Source organism: Phocoena phocoena, chromosome 7, assembly GCF_963924675.1.
Source record: "Phocoena phocoena chromosome 7, mPhoPho1.1, whole genome shotgun sequence".
Lineage (NCBI taxonomy): Eukaryota > Metazoa > Chordata > Mammalia > Artiodactyla > Phocoenidae > Phocoena > Phocoena phocoena.
The window spans coordinates 20599741-20627597 of NC_089225.1; the positions used below are offsets into that span (position 1 = coordinate 20599741).

Below are 27857 nucleotides of genomic sequence, written 5' to 3' on the forward strand. Positions count from 1 at the left end.
ATCTTAGGAAAAGTTTTCCCCTGAGAATGTTTCAAATATATCTTCATTTCTCACAGAACATGTATTGAGTGCCTAAAAATTAACTTGCACTCATTCAAAGCTCAGAAAGAGTTAGAATGCATTTTCCTAAATCATTCTAACAAAGACATCAATGATGTCAAAACTCTGAATTTTGAAACAGAACTTCTGTTCTCTTTCTAGCCTCATTATTAAAACATATTTTTTTTAAGGTTTGTTCATAACAGGATTGCCATTTTCCATGCTGCCTACCGATTATAAACAGAAGTAATTTTAAAGCCAAGCTAGAGCTCTCTCTGAAATATTCAAGATGTATTACCATCTGGTTTTATATCAGCATTTGAGCAGGTCCAAAGAATCACTACATTACCAAGTATTATCAAAAATAGTTCATTTCCCTTTCAAAGCACATATTCCTCTCAAAATACTTTCAAGTCACAAACTCTGAAAATTCACCTAATTTTTCAAACTACACCAGACATATGAATGTCAACCGTAGTTACATATGTAAGTGATTTGTCACAGATCACTCAGTAATGCTGACCAAAGCTAGTTTCATCTAATGGTCTTTTGGAAAGTACTAATTTGGGAAAACATGGCATACCTGATTACTTGGAAACATATAGGAAGTAAAGGGTAACAGTCTTTATTTGCAATGTACACACTATGTAAAAATACAAATCTTCCCAGCCCTGAGAAAAAGTGTCCCCCTAACATATATATCCGGCAGCCTCATTTCCAAACACAAAAGAGACAACAGCCTTTCTCCAGAGGATGCTCAGCTAAAAATCAGCATCTACGAGTAAAGAGAAAATGGCAGGTGGGGAGATAAAGATGGGTTTCTAACTGAACCTGCAGATACAGCTCCAAGACAAGGCCCTTAGCCAGAGAACGGCTGTCAGATTTTCCAGCTGTCTCGACAAGAGTTCAACTGTTCATGAGATAAATGAGACCTAAGCCTGGTATCTAAACAAATGTTTAGATGAAATTTATTTCTAAGAAATCTTTTCCTTCCACTTAACTGAAAAAACACTTTTTAAGATTTCTCTCAGTTCATTCATTCAACAGTCTTGAGTACTGATTCCATGTAAAGATGTTCATCCTGCCCCCAAAGAGTTTACCATCCAGTCGTGGCAAGAAGGCATGACAATAAACACAGTCTTCTACTCTTCACCATGATTGTCACCCCCGGCAACACACACACACACACACACACACACACACACACACACACTCCGAACACTTCTCTGCCATCTCAAAGCACTGCATTCTATAGCAATTCTCTTTAAAACGGTTCAACCTGACCATTTCACAGGATAAAACGGGGGGGTTTGCCAAGCCAGACCATATTCCATTTTATCCCATCTCTCTGTCAACCACCTCCTTGGAGAATAAGACTGGGGGCTCCTTCTGACACTTTTTAAAAAATACTTTCACTGCACTTTCTGAAACGTACCATTTTCCTTGAAATACTAATTTACACAACTCAAAAGTCAGTTTATATTGCTTAATCTCTACTGATTTTTCTCTCCCTTCAAAACGATGAAAAGGATTGAGCGAAGGCCTGTCAACATGTAAACGATGCCTTAAATTTTTTTTTAATATTTCATATTACAAAATAAACTTAGGAAACTAAAGAGTAAAACCAGCAGCGCTAACAACACAGCCACAGGCCACCTCAAGGGTCTAAAATACAAAATACAGGTGCACATACACTGAAGCTACTCTGTAGTTAAAGCGGGGAAAAATATCATTTATCCTCTACATGTTTTGGTTTCACTGGACCAGAACAAGTTGAAAGCAACTTGGGAATAAATTGAATGTACCATAGAAAGCAACAAAGATCATATCATGTATATGTCAATGCCAACATTTTATAGGCAAGAACTTACAGGAGTTAAATTGTTTGCTTGCCATAAAAAAGTGGTAAGACCGTCTGAAAAGAAACAGATCGCTTCTCACAAAGCAATATTCGAATTCCATATGCATTATGCAACAGTCTTTTCCTATTATAAGAAATGGAACAAAGTTTTTATGATAACTGATCAGGCATAATATGGGAAACCAAAATTTCCTCCAAATTTGTTCTTATTCTGAGATTAAAGGCATCAAATGTAGGATTCTTCTCCCAAAGGAAAGACTTGCTCAGCATTTCTTCACATTCAGGTCCTCATTCAAACACCCACGTTATAGAGTCGTTAACATCTCTATCAGGCACACAGCCGTGCATCTGAGTAACTATTATTCTGTTTGTAAATCACCTCTCCCTTCCTGGCTTTCCTCTTTCTTTCCATATGTAAATTGTGGTGTCAGATTCGGACCCCACCACCAGCCACCGTGACCAAATTATGCTGCAGGGACATCAGTCGGGCTCCAGGGACATCAACTGGGCTCGTTATTCTTGATTCAGCATTAAAAAAAAAAAAAAAAAAGGAGGAGGAAGAGCTATTTTCAGGAATCAGAATTCCTCTTTTTTTTTAACATCTCTATTGGAGTGTAATTGCTTTACAATGTTGTGTTAGTTTCTGCTTTATAACAAAGTGAATCAGTTATACATATACATATGTTCCCACATCTCTTCCCTCTTGCATCTCCCTCCCTCCCACCCTCCCTATCCCACCCCTCTAGGTGGTCACAAAGCACCGAGCTGATCTCCCTGTGCTATGCGGCTGCTTCCCACTAGCTATCTATTTTACGTTTGGTAGTGTATATATGTCCGTGCCACTCTCTCACTTCATCCCAGCTTACCCTTCCCAGAATTCTTCTTGATCAGATTTCTGGCTCACTGGTAAATGTTTCTACCCTGAAATGCATTATTCTTGGCTGCTAAATGTGTGGCTTTAAGAAAACAAAAAACAGGGCTTCCCTGGTGGTGCAGTGGTTGAGAATCTGCCTGCCAATGCGGGGGACACAGGTTCGAGCCCTGGTCTGGGAAGATCCTACGTGCCGCGGAGCAACTGGGCCCATGAGCCACAATTACTGAGCCTGCACGTCTGGAGCCTGTGTTCCGCAACGAGAGAGACCACGATAGTGAGAGGCCCGCGCACCGCGATGAAGAGTGGCCCCCGCTTGCCACAACTAGAGAAAGCCCACGCACAGAAACGAACACCCAACACAGCCATAAATAAATAATAAATAAATAAATTAAAACTGCAACCTCCCTTTAAAAAAAAAAACAAAACAGGAATCAGAAAAATAAAATTAAAAAACAAAACAAAAAGCCAAGACATGGCACTACAGTGTTTCCAATATAAATTGCTTCCAGGAATATATGCTGAGTTTTGCAGGGAGCACTTGGTCAAATTCTAATATTCCCTCTTGGGAGCCAACAGCAACTTCCAGCAGCAGCTCTAACTGTGCAGAATGGAATTTCATACACACACAGGATAGCATCTTCCGGCGGACACAGCCCTTTCTTCTCCTGCTCTGTGGGGTGTCACATGAGACACCTCGTACGATACTCATCACTTAGAATATAGATCTTTCTGTTAAAGTCATAAATTAATCACGAAACGCACAAAATACATTCTTTTCCCTAACATTAAAGAAAATAAATAAAAAGCACTGTGGTTTCCAGCAAGGTTGAGCTGAAGCTGAATGTCACTGCTTAAGCTTGTGAATCACCGCCCGATGTAATAAGAATAAACACCACACACACATCTCTATAGGCTGCAAATGTTAGCAGAGAAAACGCATGTCATGGGGCTTCCTAACTCGGAAACAGGATCATCCATGGGCAAAAAGTGTTCGGTTGTCTTTGTTCCTCTTGATTATAATAAATATTTTTGTTTCCGTGGCCACTGAAAACTTGAGAGAGGACCCTCCCATTCTCCTTTCATTAAAACGTACGGATGATTTTATTCTAAACCTTACGCAGATATAATCGGGGGAGAGACTGCACTCATCTGGTGGCATGAGGCTCAAAATACGAATCTCAAGGACGTACATTTGTCACTCGCCAGCCCAGGCTGAAGGCATCCACCAAGGGAATATTTTCACTATTCAGCTGGCAGCCAGAATCTACTGCCACGAACCCGCATACTGATGAGAGCCAAAGCCCCCAGCCACGTTCTCTATTTCTTCTTCTTCACCACCTCTTGCCTCTGCAGAGGAGAGAAGCCATTTTGCTGATTTATAAGCAACCTGACTATGCAACCACTGAAAACAATTTACTCATCAATGACAGTCGGCTAAAAGCAAAAGCACATCCCATAGGAGTCAGAGAATAAAACAGGCAACACCGGCACATACATCGCTCAGCAAGATGCTGGATACTCACTAAAGGCAGCCACCGCCAGGGCCAGTGTGACAATAATGGAGAACCAGGAGACCCACAACGCCTTCTTTCTGTAGTTCTGGGCTTCGTGGGGTTTTAGCCGAGTGCTGCTTTCTAGTAAGCCTGACAAAAACAAGGAGAAAAGGAAGTTAGGCATTTCCTTATTAAGAAACCCACAACTAGAGCTATTCTTTCTTAGCCAAGGATTGCAAACTGACAGCCCGCGGGCCGAGATGTGGGGTTTTTCCATTGAAATATAGTTGATTTACAACACTGTGTTAGTTTCAGGTGTACGGCAAAGTGATTCAGTTATCCAAGAGGTGTTTTAACATTTAGGAGGGTCACACGAAAATCAAGCTTTCTGGCCTCTCTTGAAAGATCTCGGGCTCTGGCAATATTTGACTCGTGTTCCCAAGGGTAATGGCAGCTGTCTTCTTTCTCAAGTACCCTACCACCCCCTGACCTGACATATGACCCCAGCCATCCCCCCACCCCTGTGGCTCACTGGCTCACATAGGTGCTGCTCCTTCTAACAAGACTTTTTCATTAGAAAAAGTAGCCCACATCTGGTCGGGCATTTGGGCTCCTCAGCGTGGCACTGATTTGCATTTTGCTCCATCAGCATGGCCCTAACTGGCGGACCGGGTTTTGGGGTTGTGGAATACAAATGCCCCCACGCCGCCCCTCAACAGTTAACAGAAGGAGGACCATTTCTCTTTAACCACAACCAACAACCACCAGGCCTAAATGACATGCCACGTTTTCTTCCCTATCTTTCTGCTCTATAGTATCTATTCCTGTGTATCAGTCAAATGTCAAAAAATTCTCACACTATTGCAGCGGGGTAAACCTGCTAAAACTGCAGGTCGCTCCCCAGGTGGGTCACGTGTAAGAAAGGTTTGATTTCGTCTCCTATGCTTTCAACATTGAGAGTCCTCAACAGTAACAGAAATTCAGGACGACTCTGAGGCAATGCCCAAGCTTCAGCAGCCATGGGTTGAAGACTAAAACATCTTCAGCACGATCCTGATTTACATTTTTTCTTCTCCTTTGTAAAGAGATCATATACGGCATCCCTTAGCTGCATGAAGAACCAAACTCTCAGCCCGGCATTCTACATAAACAGGACAACATCTCTGGTCAAACAACCCATAATATACCTTTCAGAGGTGGAGCAGCCTCATCACAACAGCTCCAAATGATGAAGGAATTGGTAGTCAGAGCTTAAGCACCCACCTGTAAAATAAGGCACAGTGTGCAACAAGTCACACCTAAGCATTGTGGAAAAGGCATCTTTCCGTTAGACTGACTGGGTACCACATTAAGCCTCTGGTTGCCAAAAACTGCATCCTGCTCAAAAATTATAACAAGGAACCTGTTAAAACTTCCCAATTCCATTAACTACCCAGATTTAAGCACCCTGAAGAGGGCCTAAATAAACAGGAAATGTGGAGAAGCCTGCTTACTGAGTCCAGTGTACAGCCACAGATTTTTTTTTTAATAAATTTAATTTATTTTATTTTTTATTTTGTTTCTGGCTGTGTTGGGCCTTCATTGCTGCGCGTGGGCTTTCTCTAGTTGTGGTGAGCGGGGTACTCTTCATTGTGCTGTGCAGGCTTCTCACTGCAGTGGCTTCTCTTGTGGAGCTTGGGCTCTAGGCGCACGGGCTTCAGTAGTTGTGGCACGTGGGCTCAGTAGTTGTGGCTCGCAGGCTCTAGAGCACAGGCTCAGTAGTTGTGGCGCACGGGCTTAGTTGCTCCGCGGCACGTGGGATCTTCCCGGACCAGGGCTTGAACCCGTGTCCCCTGCATTGGCAGGCGGATTCTCAACCATTGCACCACCAGGGAAGACCCCACAGATTTTTTAATCATTGAAACCTGTAGACTTATTTACAAGCAAAAGGTAGATGAATTTGCAAAAGGTAGGTAATAAACTCCATCTCCATCACCTCACTGTAAAAATCTCCCCAGACCTTCCTTTAAAAATGCACTTGGACAGAAAAAAGAAAGACCTTCCCTCTTATCAAATTGTGCCCTGAGTACAAGTGATTTCAAACTGTCCCTTTGTCTGCTTCCCTAGCTGCTGAAAAACACCCCATTCTAATTTTCAACTGTGATCACCCTTGACTCCAGTTAAAGCCACAACCTAGAATAAGCAGGTCCCAGTGACTCCCGATAATTTATTTCCCTTTGCCCAAATGATATGGAAATCTTTCTTTCATCCTGGCCAATTGATTTTCAAGAGAAGTGAAGCTGTAACATTTAAGTATTGACTCAAATAAGCAGTTCATTTGCTGGGTACTTTGACAGCAACCACCTTGAGAGGTTATCCACTGGGGGTAAAAACGAGGTTTCTTCTAGAAGTAGATTTAATTTTCTAAGAGAAACGACAAGGATCTGGGTTTTCAATTCCAACACATGACATTTATTTTCCCTACCAAAGCCAGCTGTTTCCAACAATATGACTGGAGCTGACCGCACAGACCAATCATGTGTCTCACCCCAGAGTGGGCCAGCACTCCCCTTGGAGGGAGTCTGGGATGCCAGCTCACCTGGGTTGCACTGCCCTGCCAAGGTGGCAGGTGAATCCTCTGATCAGCAGGACTGGTAGTTCTTCCGCAGATCTGATCCTGTATGTGCTTCCCCATGAGATGCTTCAAACTTTAAACACTGGAGTAAATTGGAAGACTGTCCAAGAAGGGAAGAACTTTCCCATTTCTATCCAACCTTCTGTTTCCTGCTAGTTTTCCTTCCTGAAAACAGAGCTAATACCAAGAATGGAAAACTTCCCACTCCTCAAAGAAAGTGGGGCATAATGACCTATGAGGATCCAGCTCATAAATGAAAGGTCTTCACACGGGTGCCACTACCTCCGCCCCGTGTTAGCTGCACACACATGTGCAAGACACAGAGATGCACTGAGAATTCCTGAAGCTTTCAAGCAGCTGTGTGTCAAAGGCAGAAGAAAAGCAGCACAGCCTACAGAAGCCAAGGCAGGCCTCAGATTGGCACACAGGGCTGGATCCTTCCTACCCATAGCTGGCCTCCACATTCAAATTTTTAATCTCACTTGAATTTCACCTATTTGTAATTTGGGCCTGGCAAGAGTAAGCATAAGGGTTGTATTAATGAAGGACGGATACCTTATTTAGGGGGGAGGAGATGCAAATATATGCAGGGAGATTGAAGCCATCAGTCATTTCCATGCTAGTATGAATTAGTTCCAATTGCTTTCTCCTATGAGTTAGTCCCACTTGGATTCTCTGAAGGAAGGGGTATATTCATTAGATGGTAAGGTAGTAGGAAATGCTGAAGCACGTAACACTCTAGGGCCCTAAGGCTTGGGGCAGAATGATGGGAAAACACCTGTGGGGAGAAGAGTGGGTATTAAAAGGTAGGGCGTGGAAATGCGTAAGACAAACTTGGCCTATGTTTTGTTTTAGTCCCTAAAGGTCTATGGACCACAAACCTCTCGCTCCCTGAACTACAAGGCTCAGTAACCGCAGTGTCATTTGGCTGACAATATGAGCTCATTAGGGTTCTGGGAACCAGCCCACGTCACTTCTAAGGAAAAAGTACCTCTCAAGTCTCCAAACACTAGATGTGTATAAAGCAAGCCTTTGATCAAAGTTAAATGGAGCCTGTCACAGGGTCCTGATAGCTCAGAAGGAATTTAGGGCAAGAGAGAAGGCCAAGTATAGGTACAAATCCAGGTGCCCACCCACCACAAACACACATACCCACTGGTAGGTATTTAGGCCTCGAAGAAAGCAAGCCAGACGTGATGTAGAGATACACATCAAGCAACCGCTGAGGCTTCCTCCTCCCCAAATCCTCTCACCATTAGGAAAAAGGTAGCAGCAATGGAACAGTTCCCAAGGGATAGAAAACATCGATATTGGAAAGGTGCAGCCCCGTTCATAAAAAATAACACAAACACAAAATATTATAAGAAACCTCCCTAGGTAAGCTTCTGATTTATTTAATAAAAATGACTCATTCAGCATTAACTCTTTGCTGTCAGGAATGGGTCAAACAGAAGAATGTCACACTGACTTTCAGCTTTCAACGCCACATGGCGCTGGGTTCTTTGGGGGACAGGGTTCATCTTAACAGAGAGGCAGTGTGTGACATGCAGCGCTTTCACACAGTGACAGTTTATGAACAGTGAATGCTTTCATGCTATAACATAATGGAAAATGAAATTCAGTTGACCAGTGAAAAATAACCTTAAGAATAAATTCAGAAGGGCTTTTTACACTTGAGCATGTGCTACAAAATAACACTAAATATTAACTGGCCCTAGCACTTTTTTCCCTCCTATCATTTTGTGAGGTGGGGAGAAATAGGCCAGCTTTTACAGATGACCTGCAATGCTACAAAAATAAGCCCAGCCCAGAGTTCGGTCTTTCTTCAATGCAAAAATTTTTAAATCCTACAACACTAGTTATAGTGGGAAAGGTAATTAACACGACCTACACTAAAAATAACAGGTTTTGCTGGGTGCTTGTGATGTCACCCATCATCAGCTCGAAAATGATAGTCGAGTTAGGTGAGAACAGGAGGAGAAACTGCAACATAGGCGCGGAACTCGTTGCACCTGGAGGGGCTCCAGTTCTCACCCGGGCATCCCTGCCGATTCTCTGGGAATTGCCGTTTGCATGCTTCACATGCTACAGTTTAAAATTTCTAAGACGAAAGAGATCGTGCATCCGAACACTAAACCAGAATAAAAATGTACAGGAGATACTAAGAATAGGACAGAAACCTGCGATGACTGAAATATACAAATCCGCCGCAGCCAACAAAATAAGGCTTCCAAGAACAGGGGGTGGAAGTGGCGACGAGCCGGCTCCCCGTTAAGGGCCGGCTGTCAGAATCCCGTTTCGGCCACTAACCGGGTTTAGGAAAGCCACAGAGTCTTTCTGAGGGGGCCGATTTGGATTTCGATTCAGCAAGAGGCAGAGAAGGTATAGACGTGGCTACGAAGAGGGCTCCCTCTGAGGCAAAAGGAAACGAGAGAGGGAGAAAGAGAGGAATGTAGAGAGACACGGGAATAGGCAACTCAAAGAGGGCATCAGCTGTCGGTCAGAGGGTCGGGTTTGGCCTCCCCAGAAAGGGACGTTTGCGGGCTTCCAGGCCAGTGTCTTGGGAAGGATTCTGAAGGGGCTAGGGATGGGCGCTCCGGGAACCATCACGTTCCAGTGGCATCCATCCAGGATTGGTGGCCCAAATCCAAGTGTCCCAGGCCTCTCCCCCCACCGGCAGACAGCGGGGCAGTGACCCACGGTAAACTGGGTCCCCTGTAAATGAGAGTCGGGAGTCACCCGACTCCCGTTCGCCGGGGCGGTCGCCGAGGGACTCCTCGAGGCTAAATCCGCAGAGGGAAGTTCTCCCGGGGAGCCGGCGGGGGCCGCAGGGGGCTGGGGAAGGAGGATGTACAGAGCTCAGGACCCTCCCAACTGAGCAGGACCCGCAGTCGAAAGAAAAAGAAGAAAAAAAAAAAATCACTCACACACACACACACACACACAGACACACGCACACGCCTCCCGCAAACTTTTCCAGTGGGCGCCGGAGGGACCAGGGCTGGCCGAGAGGAGGACGCGGGCCCCGGCGGGGTCGCCCAGGAGGCAGCACGGTTCGCGGGTTCCGGCGAAGGCTCCGCGGCCCGGGCGGCGCCGGCCGAGGGGGGTGGGGCTGCCGCCCTCTGCTCTCCGCGCCTTCGCGGGAAGTCCCGGCTCCGCGCCCCCGCGCGCGCCAAGGAGCCGAGCCCCGCGTCCGGCCCCACCCGCCAGCGGGGAGAGGCGGGCCTGGAGCAGCGGCTCCTCAACGCGCCCGCCCGGCAGGAGGAAGGGGCCGGGCCGGGGGAAGGGACCCGGTGCGGCGCGCGCTCACCTCGATCCTCCAGCCCGTCGCTGAACTGGCCGCTCTCGCTGATCCGCAGCTGCCGCTCCTCCTCGGGCTGCGGCGGCTCGTGCGCGGGGGAGCTCAGCGGGCCCGGGCCGGGGGCGGCGGCCAAGGGCGCGTGAACCCGGGGCGGTGGCGGGACGGCAGGGCCCGGGGGGCTGCGGCGCTCGCTGCCCGCGGCCGGCTCCATGGCGCGGGGCGGCGACGACGAGCGCGGCGGGTACTCGAGTCAGAAGTGCGAGGCGCAGCGGCTGGGAACAGGCAGAGGGACGCACCGACCGCGCGGAGAGGGAGGGCGGGCGCCGCGGAATGGAGGTGCGGCGATGGCAGAGGGCGGGGGGTGCGGGCGCGGCGCGGCTCGCGTGGCGGGTGGCAGAGCCTGGAGCCCAGTAGTCGGCGCCGCGCTCCGCCCCCAGGGGCAGGTGCGTGCGGCAGGGACCCGCCCCGAGGCACGGGCGCCGGAACCGGCGCTCCGAGGCCGGTGGGAAGGGAGGGATGCGGCCAGGCCTGATACCCGGAGGCTCGGCGGTGTGGGAGGACGACTGGGAGAGCCGTGACTAGCAGGCGGCCGGGGCAGGGCCTGGTGAGGGTGTGACAGGAGACCTGCCCCACTCGTGCCGCGGGATGGTGACCAGAGGAGACCGCCCCCGGCCCCGGACCCCACTCCTTTACCGTCCTAGAAGCCTGCGGCCGCGCTTGGGTAGAAAAGCCATCAGCGCCCTTATTTGGCATCTTTCTCCTCTGGAGTCGCACAGGCTTCAGAGACTATGGAGGGTCTCCTGCCTGGGCTGCCATCCTCACCGCCCATCCCGGGAAAACGAGGTTCACCTGCCCCCAAGCCCATCCGTGTCGGGCCTTCTTCTAGGAGCTTTGATTGCCCTCCAGCACCAACTTAAGGGGGCCGGGTATCTTAGGACCACAGGGCGTTCTAGAAGGTGTTTGGACCCCACCCCGCCCTCCTTGCGACTGCCCCTGGGCCTTGGTCCCAGCCGGCTCTCTACTTGCCCTCTGAGTAGCCGAGTCTTGCCCGTACTTCAGGCCTCCGATGGAAGCCTCCCTCCTACAAGAAGCCCTCCCCTGGCTTTCTTGGCGCGGCCAACTGTCCCCACCTCTGAGCGCGCAGAGGTCGTCCCTTTGCGCCGTCGGGCTCATCTCCGCAGCGAGGCGGCGAATTCGTCTACTCCGGGACCCACGCCCGGCGGTGTAGCTCGGAGAGGTGCCGAGGGGGGATCAGCCATTTGTCAGATTCAGCTTGAATGTAATAGCAACATTCAAATTCACGAACCTAGATTTCACCTTCCTATGTATAATCAGTCTTCAGATTTAATGAGTTCTCTAAAATGCCAATTCCTCGTTTAAAGCCTGCCTACTGTGGGGAACGGCACCCTGTTTTCTGAAGAGTAACCAGTTTCCTTTCTCATTCTCGCTTTGCCTGCGATGGAAATCGGAGCGGGATTTAAATGCCTTGGTCGTGCAGTGGAAACAGCACTAGCACTGGGAAGAGGGTCTCATTTTATTTTGTTGCTGTTGTAGGGTTGGAATGAGAATATCTGAGTTGACCTTGGCCAGCTCACGTTACCTTTCGGACCACTCATCTAACTACAAACGGAAAGAGTTGGGACTAGGGCGTTTCAAAGGCCGCTTCTTGCTAGGAAGGGAGGGAGGAAAGGAAGGGGGAAAAAAGCAAAGAAAAACGCTATGATTCTTTGGACAAAAAAACAACGAAAATTTTTACCCACTGGTCTTGCTTCTCTCTTCTGAGGTAGACAGACTTCGGGTACTTGCAGACACCCCAACACACACACCTCTGTTACTCTCTCCCACCCAGACTGTTTTCCTCCAGGTTTTCACATTTAATCCGTCAATGGCTCTCAAACATAAGAATCACCTGGGGAGTTTACAAACAAAAATACCCAGGACTCACCTGCTGCTAGAGATTCTAATATCACAGGTGATAATGTGGGTATTTTTTAAAGCTCCCTTCCCATTTTTTTTTTAACGTTTTTATTGGAGTATAATTGCTTTACAGTGGTGTGTTAGTCCCTCCCCATTCTTAAATCATCTGGGGAAGCTTTTTTTTAATTTATTTAAATGCTGATTCCTTGTTCTTTGAGATTCTGATTCAGTAAATCTGGGATCTGGCAGAGAATCTTCATTTGAATAACACACACATTCTGATATAGATTGATTGCTCTAGGACCACCTTTGAGATTCTCACTACCTTACTACCCTCCACAATCTGAACTTTTCTCTCACTCTCTCTATTCCTCTCACACAAGCACCCAAGGTCTGTGTTCTCTCAAAGGATAAAGTATTATTGTTCTTTCCTCTGGTTCCTCAGTTGGTTCTCTAGGCCATCACATCGCAACAGTGAACGTGCAGTTGAACACCTGGGATTCTTGTTAAAATGCAGATTCTAACTCTGTGGGTCTAGGGTAAAAGCTAAGATTTCTAACAAACCTCCAGGCGCTGCTGATGCCGCTAGCCTGAAGACCACGCTCTGAGACGTAAGGGTCTAGGAGTTATTTATTATTCATGGGATAAATATATTTTCCTTCAAGTACCCAGCTGCCCTAGCTCAATAAGCCAATCTCTCCTCCAGAAAGATTTCTCTGACTCCAGCTCTCCCCGGGCTCTCCTTTTTGTGAGCTGTAAGTGTTCAATAATTCACTCCTTATTTCATGTTGGAGGCAGGGAATGTGGTGCTTGCCTGATTCCCATATTCACTCATCCACATCTATCTGGGGGGAACACAGTGTTCCCCCAATCTCTGCTGATTGACTGGGAGATAATATTATATTACATTCTGGAGGACGTACTGTGTGCTAGGCACCTTGCTAAGTGTTTTTTTTACGTGCACTGTCTCTATCCCTTAACTACTGCTATCCTCATTTTACAAAGGAAGAAATCAAGGCAAGTCCCCTGTTAAGCCGTCTAGCACCTCAGCCCACAGCAGTACCGCCCCCTAGGGGGCGTTTTGGAAATTTGCATGTGCTTTGATTGGTTCTCGCAATGATGATGAGGGGGCAGTGGCGTTTCACGCGAGATGGAGGAGGACGCAGGAAGTGCCTCCAGAGCAGGATTTTGCAGCACAGGGGTGGTTTGTGTGTCAGACTGGACATCTAGGGCAGTTAAAATGTGCTTCTAATTACATTAGAACTTTAACTCTGTTTTCCATATAGACAAAATATTTTTTTGCACCATTTGAGTACACACTGGATTTTCTGTAAATGCAACCACTGCATAAATCTAGGCAAGGGCTTCCCTGGTGGCGCAGTGGTTGAGAGTCCACCTGCCGATGCAGGGGACACTGGTTCGTCCCCCGGTCCGGGAAGATCCCACATGCCGTGGAGCGGCTGGGGCCGTGAGCCATGGCCGCTGAGCCTGCGCTTTCGGAGCCTGTGCTCCACAACGGGAGAGGCCACAATAGTGAGAGGCCCGCGTACCACAAAAAAAAAAAAAAAAAAAATCTAGGCAAGGTTGTACTTTGTTCACCGTTTTGGAAAATCAAGACAGTGACACCAGTTCCACTCATGGCAATCAATACATCAGCACCTGTCAAATGTATAACTGTCAGGCCCAGTAATTCCAAATGTGTATATAAGTATTTTTTATTTAGCTCTTACTTCAAAATGTCAAAAATAAAGTGTCAGTAACATTCCAGAGTCCTGTCTTATTGCTCTTGAATTATAAATGGGTACAAGTATCTGACTTTTATGACTTCTGATGCAGATCTGAGCATTTATAAAAGCAACTACATATTAAATATTTATTGTTTTACTCCTTCACTATATCAATAGTTAGGTCATTATATTGATGTTTAAACTATGTGTGTAGGGACTAACTATGCATTCTATTTCATGATCACAATAGTGAATAGTACCAAATAACTTACAGTACTATAATAATTATTATGAAAAGGGAGCCTTAACTGTCATAGCCAAGAGGAGCCTAGGGAGACATGACAATTAAACGTAAAATATTCTGGATGGGATGCTGGAATAGAAAAAGAACATTAGGTTAAAATTTTAAATATCTGAACAATTGGGGCCTTAGTAATAATAATGTATCAATTACAATTCATTAATTGAAGCAATGTACCATACTAACATAAGATGTCAATAATAGGGGAAACTGGGTGCAGGGTATATTGCAACTTTCTATACTATCTTCGCAATTTTTCTGCAATCTAAAACTGTCCGAAAAAATAAAGTCTACTTTTAAAAAAGTAAAATTAAGTGGGGGAGATGGGAAGACTTGAGTAGAGGTAGACATCCTAACCTTAAATTTTGCCCATTGCAGAAGAGAAACCATGGAAAGACAAAGTACATAGGGTCTTTAATAATACTTTAAAGTTACTTGGAAACTTTAATATGGTCATCAGGAGTACAATGTTCATGAATAATGGTTAGAAAGAATATGACATAGAATTAAATTGAGTCACAATTTTAAGCCTATTCCACTGGCTTTTACTGGAACTTGTTAGTATATTTAAGGATTTAGGAACTTTTGTGAATTTTGTGAAATCAAATTCTTAAATCAGGGGGCTTCCACCAGGACACTTTAGAAAGTCACGTTTGGGTAAGAGCACATGAACATGTAACCTGACTATTGAAAGACCACAAATTGAGTGGTGTCTTTTTTTTTGCTATTTATTCCCTTTTACATCTTCGGTATAGGCATGCCTTCTTTTATTGTGCTTTGCTTTACTATACTTTGCAGATTGCATTTTTTTAACAAATTGAAGGTTTGAGGCAACCCCACATCCAGCAAGTCTATTGACATCATTTTTTCCAAAAGCATTTGCTCACTATGCATCTCACATTTTGGTAATTCTCACGATATTTCAAACTTTTAAAATTATTATTATATTTGTTATGATCCGTGGTCAGTGATCTTTAATGTTACTATTGTAATTGTTTTGGGGCTCCACAAACCATGCCCATATAAGATGGTGAACTTAATCGATAAATATTGTGTGTGTACTGACTGCTCCACCACCAGCCGTTAGGCCACTTAATAACCCTACATTGGAAATAAAATAATACCCCTACATTGGCATCTAAGTGTTCAAGTAAAAGGAAGATTCACACCTCTCTCACTTTAAGGCAAAAACTAGAAGTAACTAAACTTAGTGAGGAAGGCATGTCAAAGCTGAGATAGGCCTCTTGCCCTAAATAGTTAGCCTTGTCTCGAATGAAAAGGAAAAGTTCTTGAAGGAACTTAACAGTGTTGCTCCAGTGAACACATGAATGATAAGAAAGCAAAACAGCCTTACTGCTGATATGAAAAAGTTTTAGTGGTCTGGGTAGAAAATCAAACCAAACACAACATTCCCTTAAGCCAAAGCCCCATCCAGAACAAGGCCCTAACTCTCTTCAATGCAGTGAAGGTTGAGAGAGATGAGGAAGCTGAATAAGGAAAGTTTGAAGCCAGCAAAGGATGGTTCATGATGTTCAAGAAAAGAAACCATCCCCATAATATAAAAGTACAAGGTGAAGCAGCAACTGCTGAAGCTGCAACCAGTTATCCAGAAGACTAGCTAAAATAAGAAATGAAGGTGGCTACACTAAATAACAGATGTTCAGTGTAGATGAAACAGCCTCCTATTGGAAGAAGATACCATCTAGGACTTCCATAGCTAGAGAGGAGAAGTCAATGCCTGGCCTCGAAGCTTCAAAAACAGGCTGACTCTTGTTAGGGGCCAATGCAGCTGGTGACTTTAAACTGAAGCCAATGCTCATTCACCATTCTGAGAATCCTAGGGCCCTTAACAATTATGCTAAATCTACTCTGTCTGTGCTCTATAAATGGAATAACAAAGCCTGGATGACAGCACATCTGTTTACAACAGGGTTTACTGAATATTTTAAGCCCACTGTTCAGATCTACCACTCAGAATAAAAGATTCCTCTCAAGATATTACTGCTCATTGACAATACACCTGGTCACCCAAGAGCCCTGATGGAGATGTACAATGTAATTCATGTTGTTTTCATGCCTGCTAACACAACGTCCATTCTGTAACCCATGGATCAGTGGGTAATTTCAAATTTCAAGCCTTATTATTTCAGAATATATATTTCATAAGGCTATAGCTGCCACAGACAGTGACTCCTCTGATGGATATGGGCAAAGTCCATTGAAAACCTTCTGGAAAGGATTCACCATTCTAGATGTCATTAATAACATTTGTGATTTATGAGAAGAGGTCAAAATATCAACATTAATAGGAGCTTGGAAGAAGTCAATTCCAACCCTCAAGGATGGCTTGGAGGGGTTCAAGACTTCAGTGGCGGGAGCAACTGCAGATGTAGTAGAAACAGCAAGAGAACTAGAAGTGGAGACCAAAGATGTGACAGAATTGCTGCAACCTCATGATAAAACTTTAACGGATGAAGATTTGCTTCTTTTGGATGAGCAAAGAAATGGAATGGAATCTACTCCTGGTGAAGATATTATGAAGATTGTTGACAACAAAAGTTTTGAATATGACATCAACTTAGTTGATAAAGCAGCAGCAGGGTTTGAGAGGACTGACTCCAATTTTGAAAGAAGTTCTACTGTGGGTAAAATGCTATCCAATGGCATTTCACGCTACAGAGAAATCATTCGTGAAAGGAAGAGTCAATCCGTGCAGTAAACCTCATTGTTGTCTTATTTTAAGAAACTGCTACAACCACCCCAGCCTTCAGCAACCATCACCCTGATCAGTCAGCAGCCATCAACATCAAGGCAAGATGCTCCACCAGCAAAAAGATTATGACACGCTGAAGGCTCAGATGAGAGCTAGAACTTTTTAGCAATAAAGTATCTTTTGAGATATGTACATTGCTTTTTAGACATAATGCTATTGCACCTTAGACTACAGTACGGCGTAAGCATAACTTTTATATGCACTGGGAAACAAAAAAAATTGTGGGATTCACTTTATTATGACATTCGCTTTTTTTTTTTGCGGTACGCGGGCCTCTCACTGTTGCGGAGCAACAGGCTCTGGACGCGCAGGCTCAGCGGCCATGGCTCACGGGCCCAGCCGCTCCGCGGCATGTGGGATCTTCCCGGACCAGCGCACGAACCCGTGTCCCCTGCCTCTGCAGGCGGACTCTCAACCACTGCGCCACCAGAGAATCCCTCCCCGAGTGTTTTTGGAAGACCCCCAACGTGATTCCAACGTGCAGCCAAGCTTGAGAAACCACTGCTCGAGGACAGTTCTCCTCAACTTGGAATGTGCACAAGAACCACCTGGGGATCTTATAAGATGCAGATTGCAATTCAGTAGGCCTGGTGTGGGGCGCAATTTTCCGCATTTCTAACCAGCTCCCAGGTGATGCCAGTGCCGGTATTCGGCCCACCCTCTGAGTGGCAAAGGTCTGGAATGCACGAGCAGCAGGTTTGGTTTCTACTTCGAAAGAATCTACAACATAGTCAGGACGGGGAGAAATATGGGGACAAAATTGACAAAGGGGAAAAATCAAATAAGCAAAATGTAAGTAATTAGTCATGCAATACAGAGAGGGAGCAGGATAGGGTACACTACTCTCTGGGACCCCTCAGTGCTCAACACACACAGTGGGCATTCAACACAGAGGAAAGGGCAATCTGGAACAGCTTCCTGGGGGTGAGTGCTAACAGTGATTTGCAGTTACAGGGGGCGAGCATCCCAGGACAGGGCAATGATGGATATGAAGATTCTGTGATCAAATTAGCCAAAACTTGGCAGAAATGACAAGATCCACAATTCTCTCCATATAATGCTTACCTAGGGGAAGAAGGGAGTTGGGATGGGAATGGGAAGGGGATGGGGCATGTTATAAGAGGCTTCTGGGGTGACTGGGGAAGTTCTAGTTTTTGACCTGGGGAGCACTTGTTTTATAATAATTCGTTAAGCCATACATTTGATTTGTGTGGTCTGCAATGTCTGTGTTTTATTTTGCAATAAAATATTTACAAAAAGTCTATCCAGAAGAACCATCTATATTGTGAGGGATAGATGACATTGTGGCTAAAGCAGTTTTTACTGAACCCAGGCAGAGGTTGCCAGGGGACACTGAGCAGGACTACCGAGTCATCTCGGCTCAATGGGCTGTCAAACACAGGGAGGAGTAGGGCTTAAAAAAGAATGCACTACAAACAAACAAACAAAAGACTCAAGCGCTTCCCTGGTGGCGCAGTGGTTGAGAGTCCACCTGCCGAAGCAGGGGACACGGGTTCATGCCCTGGTCCGGGAAGATCCCACATGCCGCGGAGCAGCTGGGCCGGTGAGCCATGGCCGCTGAGCCTGCGCGTCCGGAGCCTGTGCTCCGCAACGGGAGAAGCCACAACAGTGAGAAGCCCGCGTACCGCAAAAAAAAAAAAAAAGAAGAAGAAAAAGACATAGATACTTATTCTGTCTAGCCCCAAAGAAAGCCAGGATAATGACTGTGGAATGAGAAAGAGAGTTAGATGGGGCCACGGAGGTCATCTAAGTTTGCAGGAGGCTCCACATTACACGTGAGGAACTTGAGACAAGCATTACATTAGTTTCCTATTGTTACCGTAACAAATTATCACAAACTTGGTGGCCTAAAACAATACAAATGTATTCTTGTATATTTCTGGGAGTCAGAAGCCTGAAATGAGTCTGAGGGGCTAAAACCAACATGTCAGCAGGTCTGATTCCTTCTGGAGGCTCCAGGGAATAATGCATTCCTTGCCTCTTCCAGCTTCTACAAGATGCCAGCACTCCTTGGCTGCCCCTGCTTCATCCCAGTCTCTGCTTCCATCACCGTCTTCTCTCTGATTCTGATCCTCCTGCCTCCCTCTTATAAGGACCTGTGTGATCACTTCGAGCCCGCTGAATACTCCAGGATAATCTCCCCTAGCTCAAGATCCTTCATTTAATCACATCAGCAAAATGCCTTTCACCACATGAGGTAACATTCGCAGGTTCCAGAGATTAGGAGATGGATATCTCTGGGGCCATTATCCAGGCTACAGCATGGGGTAAATAGATCTGCTGAAGTTGACACCATGAGGAAGAAGCCAGGATGGATGGTAGATACACAGCTGCTCCTGCGTAGCTCCCATCTGGGTATCTGCTGAGGATTGTCATTCAAGATTATGTAAAATTGAATCCAGCCCCCATCCCAGGTTCTGTGAGAGGTTAAACGTGCTCTGTTTAACTTCTGATGGGCTAGCTCCTCCATCGTATCTTCTCAAGGTCATCTCTTCCCACACTCTCTGAGTTCCTGCCGCCACTGAATTCCTAATCCTACGTGCATTTGAACTCCTACAGCCATTCTCTTCTCTTGGTTCCTTGTCTTCTCCCATTCTGTGCTGATCCAGTTCTGGGACTCAGCCCTTTCCTTGATTTACCTGAAACCACTCAAAGAGGCAATTACTGTCACTCATGCATATGTTCATTCATTCATTCAGGGTTGTCCAGAGGGACTGAGTCCCAGTTACCCTTAGAAGTAACTGACTTGCTAACACACCACGTATTTATTTCTATCCCTTCTCTTTCTCACTTTCATACCCCACTATCAGCATTTCTCAAGATTACTTCCCAAATGAATTACTTGCATGCAAATTCTCACCGTAGGGTCTGCAACTGGAGCAACTCAAACCAAGGCAGTAGGCAAAAGCAGTCCATTAGAATAAGCAACATCAACAAGGAGACAGTCTCCAAAAAGAACCTGTGCTCATGCACTTGTACTTCCAGGAAGTGGGTAGGACACTACGCGCCTTTAGTCAGGGATATCCTTACATGTGAAAACAGAAGGTTCTGGAGGGATGCTTTTTTTTTCCATTCTCACCAAAAAATGCCTCCTCCACCCATCACTCCCTGAAGTCTTTTAATGGGAAACAGTGTTTTGTTTTGTTCTGTTTTTATAGATTACTGTGGTTTAAATTTATTTATTTTACTTATTTATTTTTGGCTGCGTTGGGTCTTCGTTGCTGTGCGCGGGCTTTTCTCTAATTGCGGCGAGCGGGGGCTACTCTTCGTTGCGTTTCACGGGCTTCTCATTGCGGTGGCTCCTCTTGTTGCGGAGCACGGGCTCTAGGTGCGCAGGCTTCAGTAGTTGTGGTGTGCAGGCTCAGTAGTTGTGGCTTATGGGCTCAGTAGTTGTGGCGCACAGGCTTAGGTGCTCCACGGCATGTGGGATCTTCCCGGATCAGGGCTCAAACCCATGTCCCCTGAATTAGCAGGCAGATTCTTAACCACTATGCCACCAGGGAAGCCTGAAACAGTAATTTTTTTATTACCCAAATATATATCTAGCTTCCAAAATCTCCCAGAGAAGAGCATGCAGTGTCTCATTTCACACGAAGCCATAGTTAAGGGACATTCGATCCCCTCCTGAGAAGAGACTTTAATGCAGGGAGGGGTGTGGACACATGGGATGCAGTCAGGTTAAGTAGAGGAAGAGGACAGAGAGGGAAGCCAGTGTGCACTTCCCCTCATTCCCCAGAACCAGCACTGGAGTGGCTCACTTCTGCATGAACTGTGATCAGAACTCCCAGCGCCACCCTGAGTAGATTCCTAAATTTTCCCTGGAGGAGTAAACACAGTAAGGAAAACCACAGTAGGACAGAGAGTCCCATGAGGACACCCTGCTTTGCAGGGGTTAAGCAAAGGCCAAAAATATCTCTGGGACTTGCCTTTTAACACCTTCTTTTCCCGACTTCAGCTCCAGATCTTCACCTGCTGAAAAGACCTGGGGGAGGGCTTCCCTGGTGGCGCAGCAGTTAAGAATCTGCCTGCCAATGCAGGGGACACGGGTTTGAGCCCTGGTCTGGGAAGATCCCACATGGGGCGGAATAGCTAAGCCCATGCGCCACCACTACTGAGCCTGTGCTCTAGAGCCCGCAAGCCACAACTACTGAGCCCGAGTGCCACAACTACTGAAGCCCGCACGCCCAGAGCCCATGCTCTGCAACAAGAGAAACCACTGCAATGAGAAGCCCGCGCACCTCAACCAAGAGTCGCCATAAATAAAAAGACCTGGGGGAGATGTCTCTGCGGAGGGATTTCTAGCTGAATGGGATCCTCTAGACCTAGTTACATCTTCTGAGCTCCTTCCCAGCTGATTTGCATCCTGGTCATTCACTACACAGGTGCAAGGGCTGGTAATTCCAGCTTTTCCAGGGAATAAAGGGAACAGGACCCAGAGTCAGGAGAAGTGATTTCTGGTGCTAATTCTCACCTTCTGATGACAGAGCTGCTGATATGCCCTTGGAGAATCCAGCCTGTCCCCTGGGATCCTTCCTCCTGTAAGTGACATCTAGCTGTGCTCAGTGCTGACCAGAACATTTTCAGGCGCAACAGACAGAACTCGATGAAAGGCCTACCCTGGGCTGTGTAAGCAGGAAGGACAGGATGCCTCGGCGTGACAGATCCAGGACTGCATGCATGTTGTCAGGACCACTGTTTTCTCTCTCGCCACCTCTTAGTGATGCTGCTCCCTGGGTGCTGGCTTAGTGTCCATGACCTCAGAAGGGCTTTTTCCACATAGCAGGGAGGATGGCCACTCACGGCCCCAGGTTCAAATCCTTCCAGCGTCTCAGAGGCAGGAGGCCGTCTTTTTCCTTGGTTTCTACAGAACAGTCCCAGTAAGGGCTCTGATTGGCCTGGCTTGGTCACATGCTCACTTCTGAACCAAGTCTCTGCACCCAGCTGCGTCGTGTGCCCACATGTGGCTGAAGTCGGGCCAGGTGGCGGGCGCAAGGTGTGTTATCAGCGGGAGGGGCACGAGGAAAATCATGCCAAGCAGCCAAAATCCATGGCTACCTCGGCCCCCAGCTTGCCTGCGTGGGTTGGATAGCCATGGTCCATGGTGGATGATGGGGGACAAGGATGAAACAGAAGCCAGGGAAAGGATGAAAATAAGAAAGAGTGAACCCAGAGGGTGAAGAGCCCGTAAAGGTGGAAATACTCCTCTTATCCTTGGGAAGCAGTAGTTTCAAACAGGAGAAAACTCGCCTCCCTGGGCAGGGAGTCCGCAGTCACATCACACCTCCAGAAGCAACTCGGAGTGCCTTTAGTGGGGACAGTACCTCCACGAGCTCACGCTGCAAAAATACAGATGGTAGTTGTGGACTCACAGAGCTTGTCCGAGGTTCTATAGAAGCAAGGCCTGAGATAGGGATTCTTGGTAGGAGTGTTCTCGGGAGAAGAGGAATGAGGGAAGCCCGAGAGGACAGAGGAAAAAGCCAAGAAAGATGTGGTGCATCTGAGTTCTAACCTCAGCCTGATCCCGCAGGGAGCTCTCTAGCACTAATGGCGCCAGAGTTGTCTGGCCTTGAGACAAGGGACTAGGCTTTTGCACCCTGTATCTGTCAGTCATTGGCTGGGGGTCATATCCGCAGGGAAGGCAGTCATTTCTAGGCAGCCCAGGGCTCTGAAGGAGGAAACAGCTGAGAGCCGTGAGCTGCCGGCACTCACAGCTGCTGGGGGAAGTGTGGCCAATTAAAGGGCATTGGGTGGGCCCCCTAGAAGGCTGCTGTAAGGTAATGTATTTCAAGTGCCCATCAAAATGCTGGGAGTTATCACCATCATTTTATCTCTGTTGTACAAAAGTAATAGTAAACATTACATAACGCGTGGTTCTCTGCCAGATGCCGCGCTCAATAATGCAAGCATGCGTAGGCAGTAGGAGGCTAGACAGACATAGGTTCACATCCTGTTCCAGCACTGCCGTGGACTAGTTTTGTGATTTGGGGTGCGTCATTTAACCCCTTTGAGCCTGAAAGGGTTCCTGAACCCAATTCCAACGTGTGTGCATGCGTGTGTGTGTGTGTGTGTGTGTGTGTGTGTAGGCTTCCCACACCAACAAACTCAATTTTGACACTATCTACCAGGAGATAGAATCGGATTCCACAGGTAAAGGGTTCAGTCCCACAAGACTGCCCTTCACCTCAGATGCCAGTCGTAAGCCAAGATTGTTACCTGCGCTTCTGACCGACTGACTCTAAATCAGAGGTCCCCATGACCCCCTCCTTGGGTTTGATTAATTTGCTAGAAGAGCTCACAGAACTCGGGAAAACCCATTTACTCACTAGATTGTCAATTTCTTACAAAGGATATCAAAGGATACGAATCAACAGCCAGAGGAAGAGATACATGGGGTGAGGGCCCCAACAAGGAGCTTCTGTTCTTGGGAAGCTTGGAGCCTGGCTCAGTGGAACGTGGAAGTGTCTGGTTCACCAACGTAGCTCTCCAAAATCCCTCCCTTTTTGGTTTTTATGGAGGCTTCATTACATAGGCATGATTGATTAACTCATTGGCCACCGGGGACTGAATCAACCTCCAGCCCCTCTCCCTTCCCTGGAAATCAGGGAGTGGGACCGAAAAATTCCAACCCTCTATTCCTGTTTGGTTGCCCTGGCAACCAGCCCCCATCCTTACTTAGATGCTTTACAGAAGTCACCTCATTAACATAAACCCAGCTATGGTGGAAAGGGCTTGTTATGGGTAACTAGACACCCATTTCACCTTCCCGGCTCCGAAGCAGTTTTTGGGTTTTTTTTGTTTTGCTTTGTTTTTTGCTTTTGTTTTGTTTTGTTTCAGGAATTAAGGACGAGAAACCAAATATTGTAACAAAAGATGCTCCCATTGCTCTTATTGTTCAGGAAATTTCAAGGGTTTTGGGAGCTGTGCATGAAGACCAAATATATCTGAGAAATATACTTTGATCCTCTGAAGGACCTAATTATATATGAGTTTGCCCCATTTCACTGAATAATTTTCTAAATCATTATTTTTTACTGGCTGCAAAGAACTCCAGTTTGGAATCATACCAAACTTTTCTTCTTAATAGTCACCTATTGCTGGGCATTTTGGTTGTTTCCAAACTTATGAACAGCTGTAATGCACACCCATGAGATTTCTGCATGGTGCCCATGGTCGCTTGAGTTAGTGCCGTGTGCCAACTTCACCATCTCTCTCTGCCCACTGCGGGCCCTGGCCCAGGGGCAGACTGTCTTTTCTCTTAAACTCGGGTGAAATTAGCAGGGTTTCGTTGTTTTGTTTTGAAATAAACTCTGGATTTTTTTTTAACATCTTTATTGGAGTATATATATTTCTTATAAATCACAATATTGCAAAGCCTCAGAGTCTAATCCATAAAATGGGCTAATAACCAGAGCTACCTCTTGGAGCTGTTGCGAGGATGATGTGAGATCATCCCTGAGGTGCTTTTGGTGCATTGCTTGGAGCAGAGGAAGCTCTCAAGTAATTCTTAGTTATTTTTAGCCTCTGAGGCCAGACTGTCTAAAAGACCAGAGTTTTAGCTCACAGACACGTGGAGGTCACTGACTTATTTCACAAAAGACAGGAGTAAGAATTTGCATTATGTACAAGATTAAGCCAACGGTGATTAAGGGATCAAATCTGTTTTCAAAAAGACAATGTGAAAGCACAGCCTGAGCCTGTCTGGGGATGGAAAGTGCGGGCCTTGGTAGCGGTTCCTCTGGTCCACGCAGGTCACTGCTCGGAACCAAGGGGACTCAACCTTAAGCTTCCACGAAGACTTGTCAGCCTGAGGTCACTACCTCTCACTTGGTGGATCAGCTTTTCCTGCCTGTAACCGAAAAGGATGTATGTCCTGGTACAGATTAGCTCAGGCTCTGCCGTCAGACAAACCCGGGGTGTGCCCTTGCTCTGCACCCTAACAGCTGTGTGGCTATGAACACGGCCTCGCTAAGTTTCATTTCCTTCTCAGTTAATAGAGGAAAATAATATCTGCATCTAGGGTTATGGTAGAGAATTAAATGATATTTGTAAACACTTAAATCAGTGCCTGCTCCCAAAGAGCAGCTACTATTGTTATTATGGATGTTTATTTGTTCAACTAATATTTACGGACCCCCTATTATGTGTCAGCACTCTTCTTGGTAGTGGGAAGATTTTGGCACGAAAAAACATGACGTTTCTGCTCTTAGGGAGCTTCCAGTGAGAAGAGACAGTTAACAAATAACCAAGAAAAACCCCAGGGTGTGGGATGAATGGGAGATGGGGATTGACATATATACACTATTGATACTAAATAGTATCAATGTATAAAATAGATAACTAATGAGTATAAAATAGATAACTAATGAGAACCTACTGCATAGCACAGGGAACTCTACTCAGTGCTCTGTGGTGACCTAAATGGGAAGGAAATCCAAAGAAGAGGGGAATATATGTATACATACAGCAGATTCACTTTGCTGTACAGCAGAAACTAATACAACATTGTAAAGCAACTATACTCCGATAAAAATTAATTAAAAAAAAAAGAAAAACCCCAGAGTGGTTAAGTGTTATGAAGGGAATTAAAATAGGATATGTGATAGCCCTGAGCCAGATTCTTTAGTCTAGACTCTACTTTAGAAAGGCCTCTCTGAGGAAATGAGGTTCAGGCTGAGATCTGAAAAACAGGATGGCACCAATGAGGCAAGATGTGGGGAAAGGAGATTCCAGGCCCAGAAAGCAGCTAGTGCAAAGGTCCAGAGATGAAAAGGAGTTGTGCGTGATTAGAGCAAGGTCAGAATGTTTGAGGGACGCACAGAACTCAGGTAGCTGGAGTATAGTGAGAGAGGGTGGTGGACAGGTGAGAGGTGAGTTTCGGACAGTAGACAGAAGGGACCATTTAGGATTTTTCTAAGTCAGGTGAGGACGTTGGGTCTTAATCTAAATGGAATAGAAAGCAACAGGATTTTAAGCCAAAAAGAGACATAATTTGAAATAAGCTTTTAAAAGTTCACCTGGATAATTTCATCCAGTATTTAAAGAAGTAATAATACATCTTATATATATTTCAGAAAATTGAGGATGCAGGAACACTCCCCAGTTCATTAGATGAGGCTGGTTTTATCCGAACAACAAAGCCAGACAGACATCATAAGAAAACTAAAGACATGAATATCGATGCAAAAATTCTTAACAAAATATTAGCAATCTGAATCCAGCAACATGTCTTTAGTGACTTTTTCTCTGATCCTCCAGCTGCAGCCTTCCAGACCTCCCTCTTCCAGCTTCACCCAAGGTCTAATTCCAATATTAGGCCTATTAAATCTCGAATACATGTAAAAAATGCATTTGACAAAATGCAACACCATTCCTGATAAAAGCTCTCAACGAAATAGGAAAAGAAGGGAACTTCCTCAGTCTGAAAAGCGGTATCTGTGAAAAACCTACAGCTAACTTCATACTTAATATGAAACACTGATTGGTTTACCCCTGAGATCAGGAACAAGGCGAAGATGCCCCCTCTCATCAGGCCTATTCAATATTGTACTAGAGGTTCTAGTCAATGCAATAAGGCAACAAAAAGAGATAAAACACATCCTAATTGGAAAGAACGAAGTAAAAAACTGTCTTTATTTACAAATGACATGAAAATCCTAAGGAACCTATCAAAAAACAAACATACAAGCAAACAAACCCAAACTACTATGACTAATAAATTCAATGACTGACAATCCAATTTTTAAATGAGCAAAGGATTTGAATAGACATTTCACCAAAAACGACTTCCAAATTGCTATGAAGCACATAAAAAATGCTTAACATCATGAGGAATTAGAGAAACGCAAATTAAAACGAAAATGAGATACTACACACCTACTAGAAGTGTCAAAAAGACTGACGATACCAAATGTTGGCAAAGATATAGAGCCACTGGAACCCTCAAATATTGCTGGTGGGAACATAAAATAGTACAGACACCTGAGAAAATATTTTGGTAGTTTCATAAAAAGTAAATCATGCACTTACCACACAACCCAGTAATTCCACTCCTAGACATCTACCCAAGGTCACAACTTTGTTAACTTTTAATTCAAGAAAATGTCTGAAAAATAAGGACTACGGTTATTAATCAATCCTACTAAGAGCATTGTTCCTATGGATTGATTTGGAAACCTATAATACGAGACACAAATTTACTAACCCTTCCCCCAACCATGACTTAAATCAACTATACTCCAATAGAAAATAAAAATTTTTTAAATAAATAAGTAAATAAATAAAGTAAATGTTGGGCTACAGGCATTATTTTTAAAGTGTTAGAATGCTTGACTTTGGTTATTGGTTCCTATAAACTTGTCCAGCAGCCCTCTTTAATGTCATGAGTACAGGTGTCCTGTTCCCATTCATAGTTCTTCAGCCATGGGAACACCAAGATTAAAAGTTCAGCATTCAAAAAAAAAAGGGACTTCTCCGGTGGTCCAGTGGTTAAGACTCCAAGCTTCCACTTCGGGGGGGCATGGGTTCAATCCCTGGTCGGGGAACTCAGATCGCACATTCTGCGCGATGCGGCCAAAAAAAAAAAAATCCAGCATTCTCCATGAGCTCTGTTCTTTTTCACTTGAATTCTGTTTGCCCAGAGTGGAGAGCACCACTCCCGAGGCGGGGTATGGCTTTGGAGGAGAAAGACTAACCAGGGCTGTTGTCTGCGGTTGCCCGTGCCATGCCCTCTCACTGGGGAACATTTTGAAGTGATCTAACCACAACTCTTAGATGACCCACAGAAACTATCTAGATTCAGTAAATTCACAAGCATTCCCCCTAACCCTCTAAATTAGTCTTCCTCCTTTTTCTCTCTGGCTATGCCTCCTTCTTCTGAAGACCATTGATAGAAGATTTGTGAAGCCTGAGTTTGAATCCTCGTACACTAGCTAACGAG

General features: G+C 45.6%; 1 protein-coding gene and 1 pseudogene across 1 annotated transcript in view; one reads left to right on the forward strand and one right to left on the reverse strand.

The window, feature by feature from the left end:
* TMEM163 (transmembrane protein 163) overlaps positions 1-10479 on the reverse strand; it is a 253624-nt gene extending 243145 nt beyond the window's left edge. The window contains exons 1-2 of the mRNA XM_065881059.1: positions 10192-10479; positions 4298-4417 (exon numbers count right to left, since the gene is read on the reverse strand). Coding sequence (XP_065737131.1) covers positions 4298-4417; positions 10192-10393 — 322 coding nt within the window. The 5' untranslated portion in view covers positions 10394-10479. The remainder of the gene's footprint in view (positions 1-4297; positions 4418-10191) is intronic.
* Positions 10480-15258: 4779 nt separating this feature from the next.
* On the forward strand, positions 15259-16996 carry LOC136125353 (tigger transposable element-derived protein 1-like; annotated as a pseudogene).
* Positions 16997-27857: the final 10861 nt, after the last annotated feature.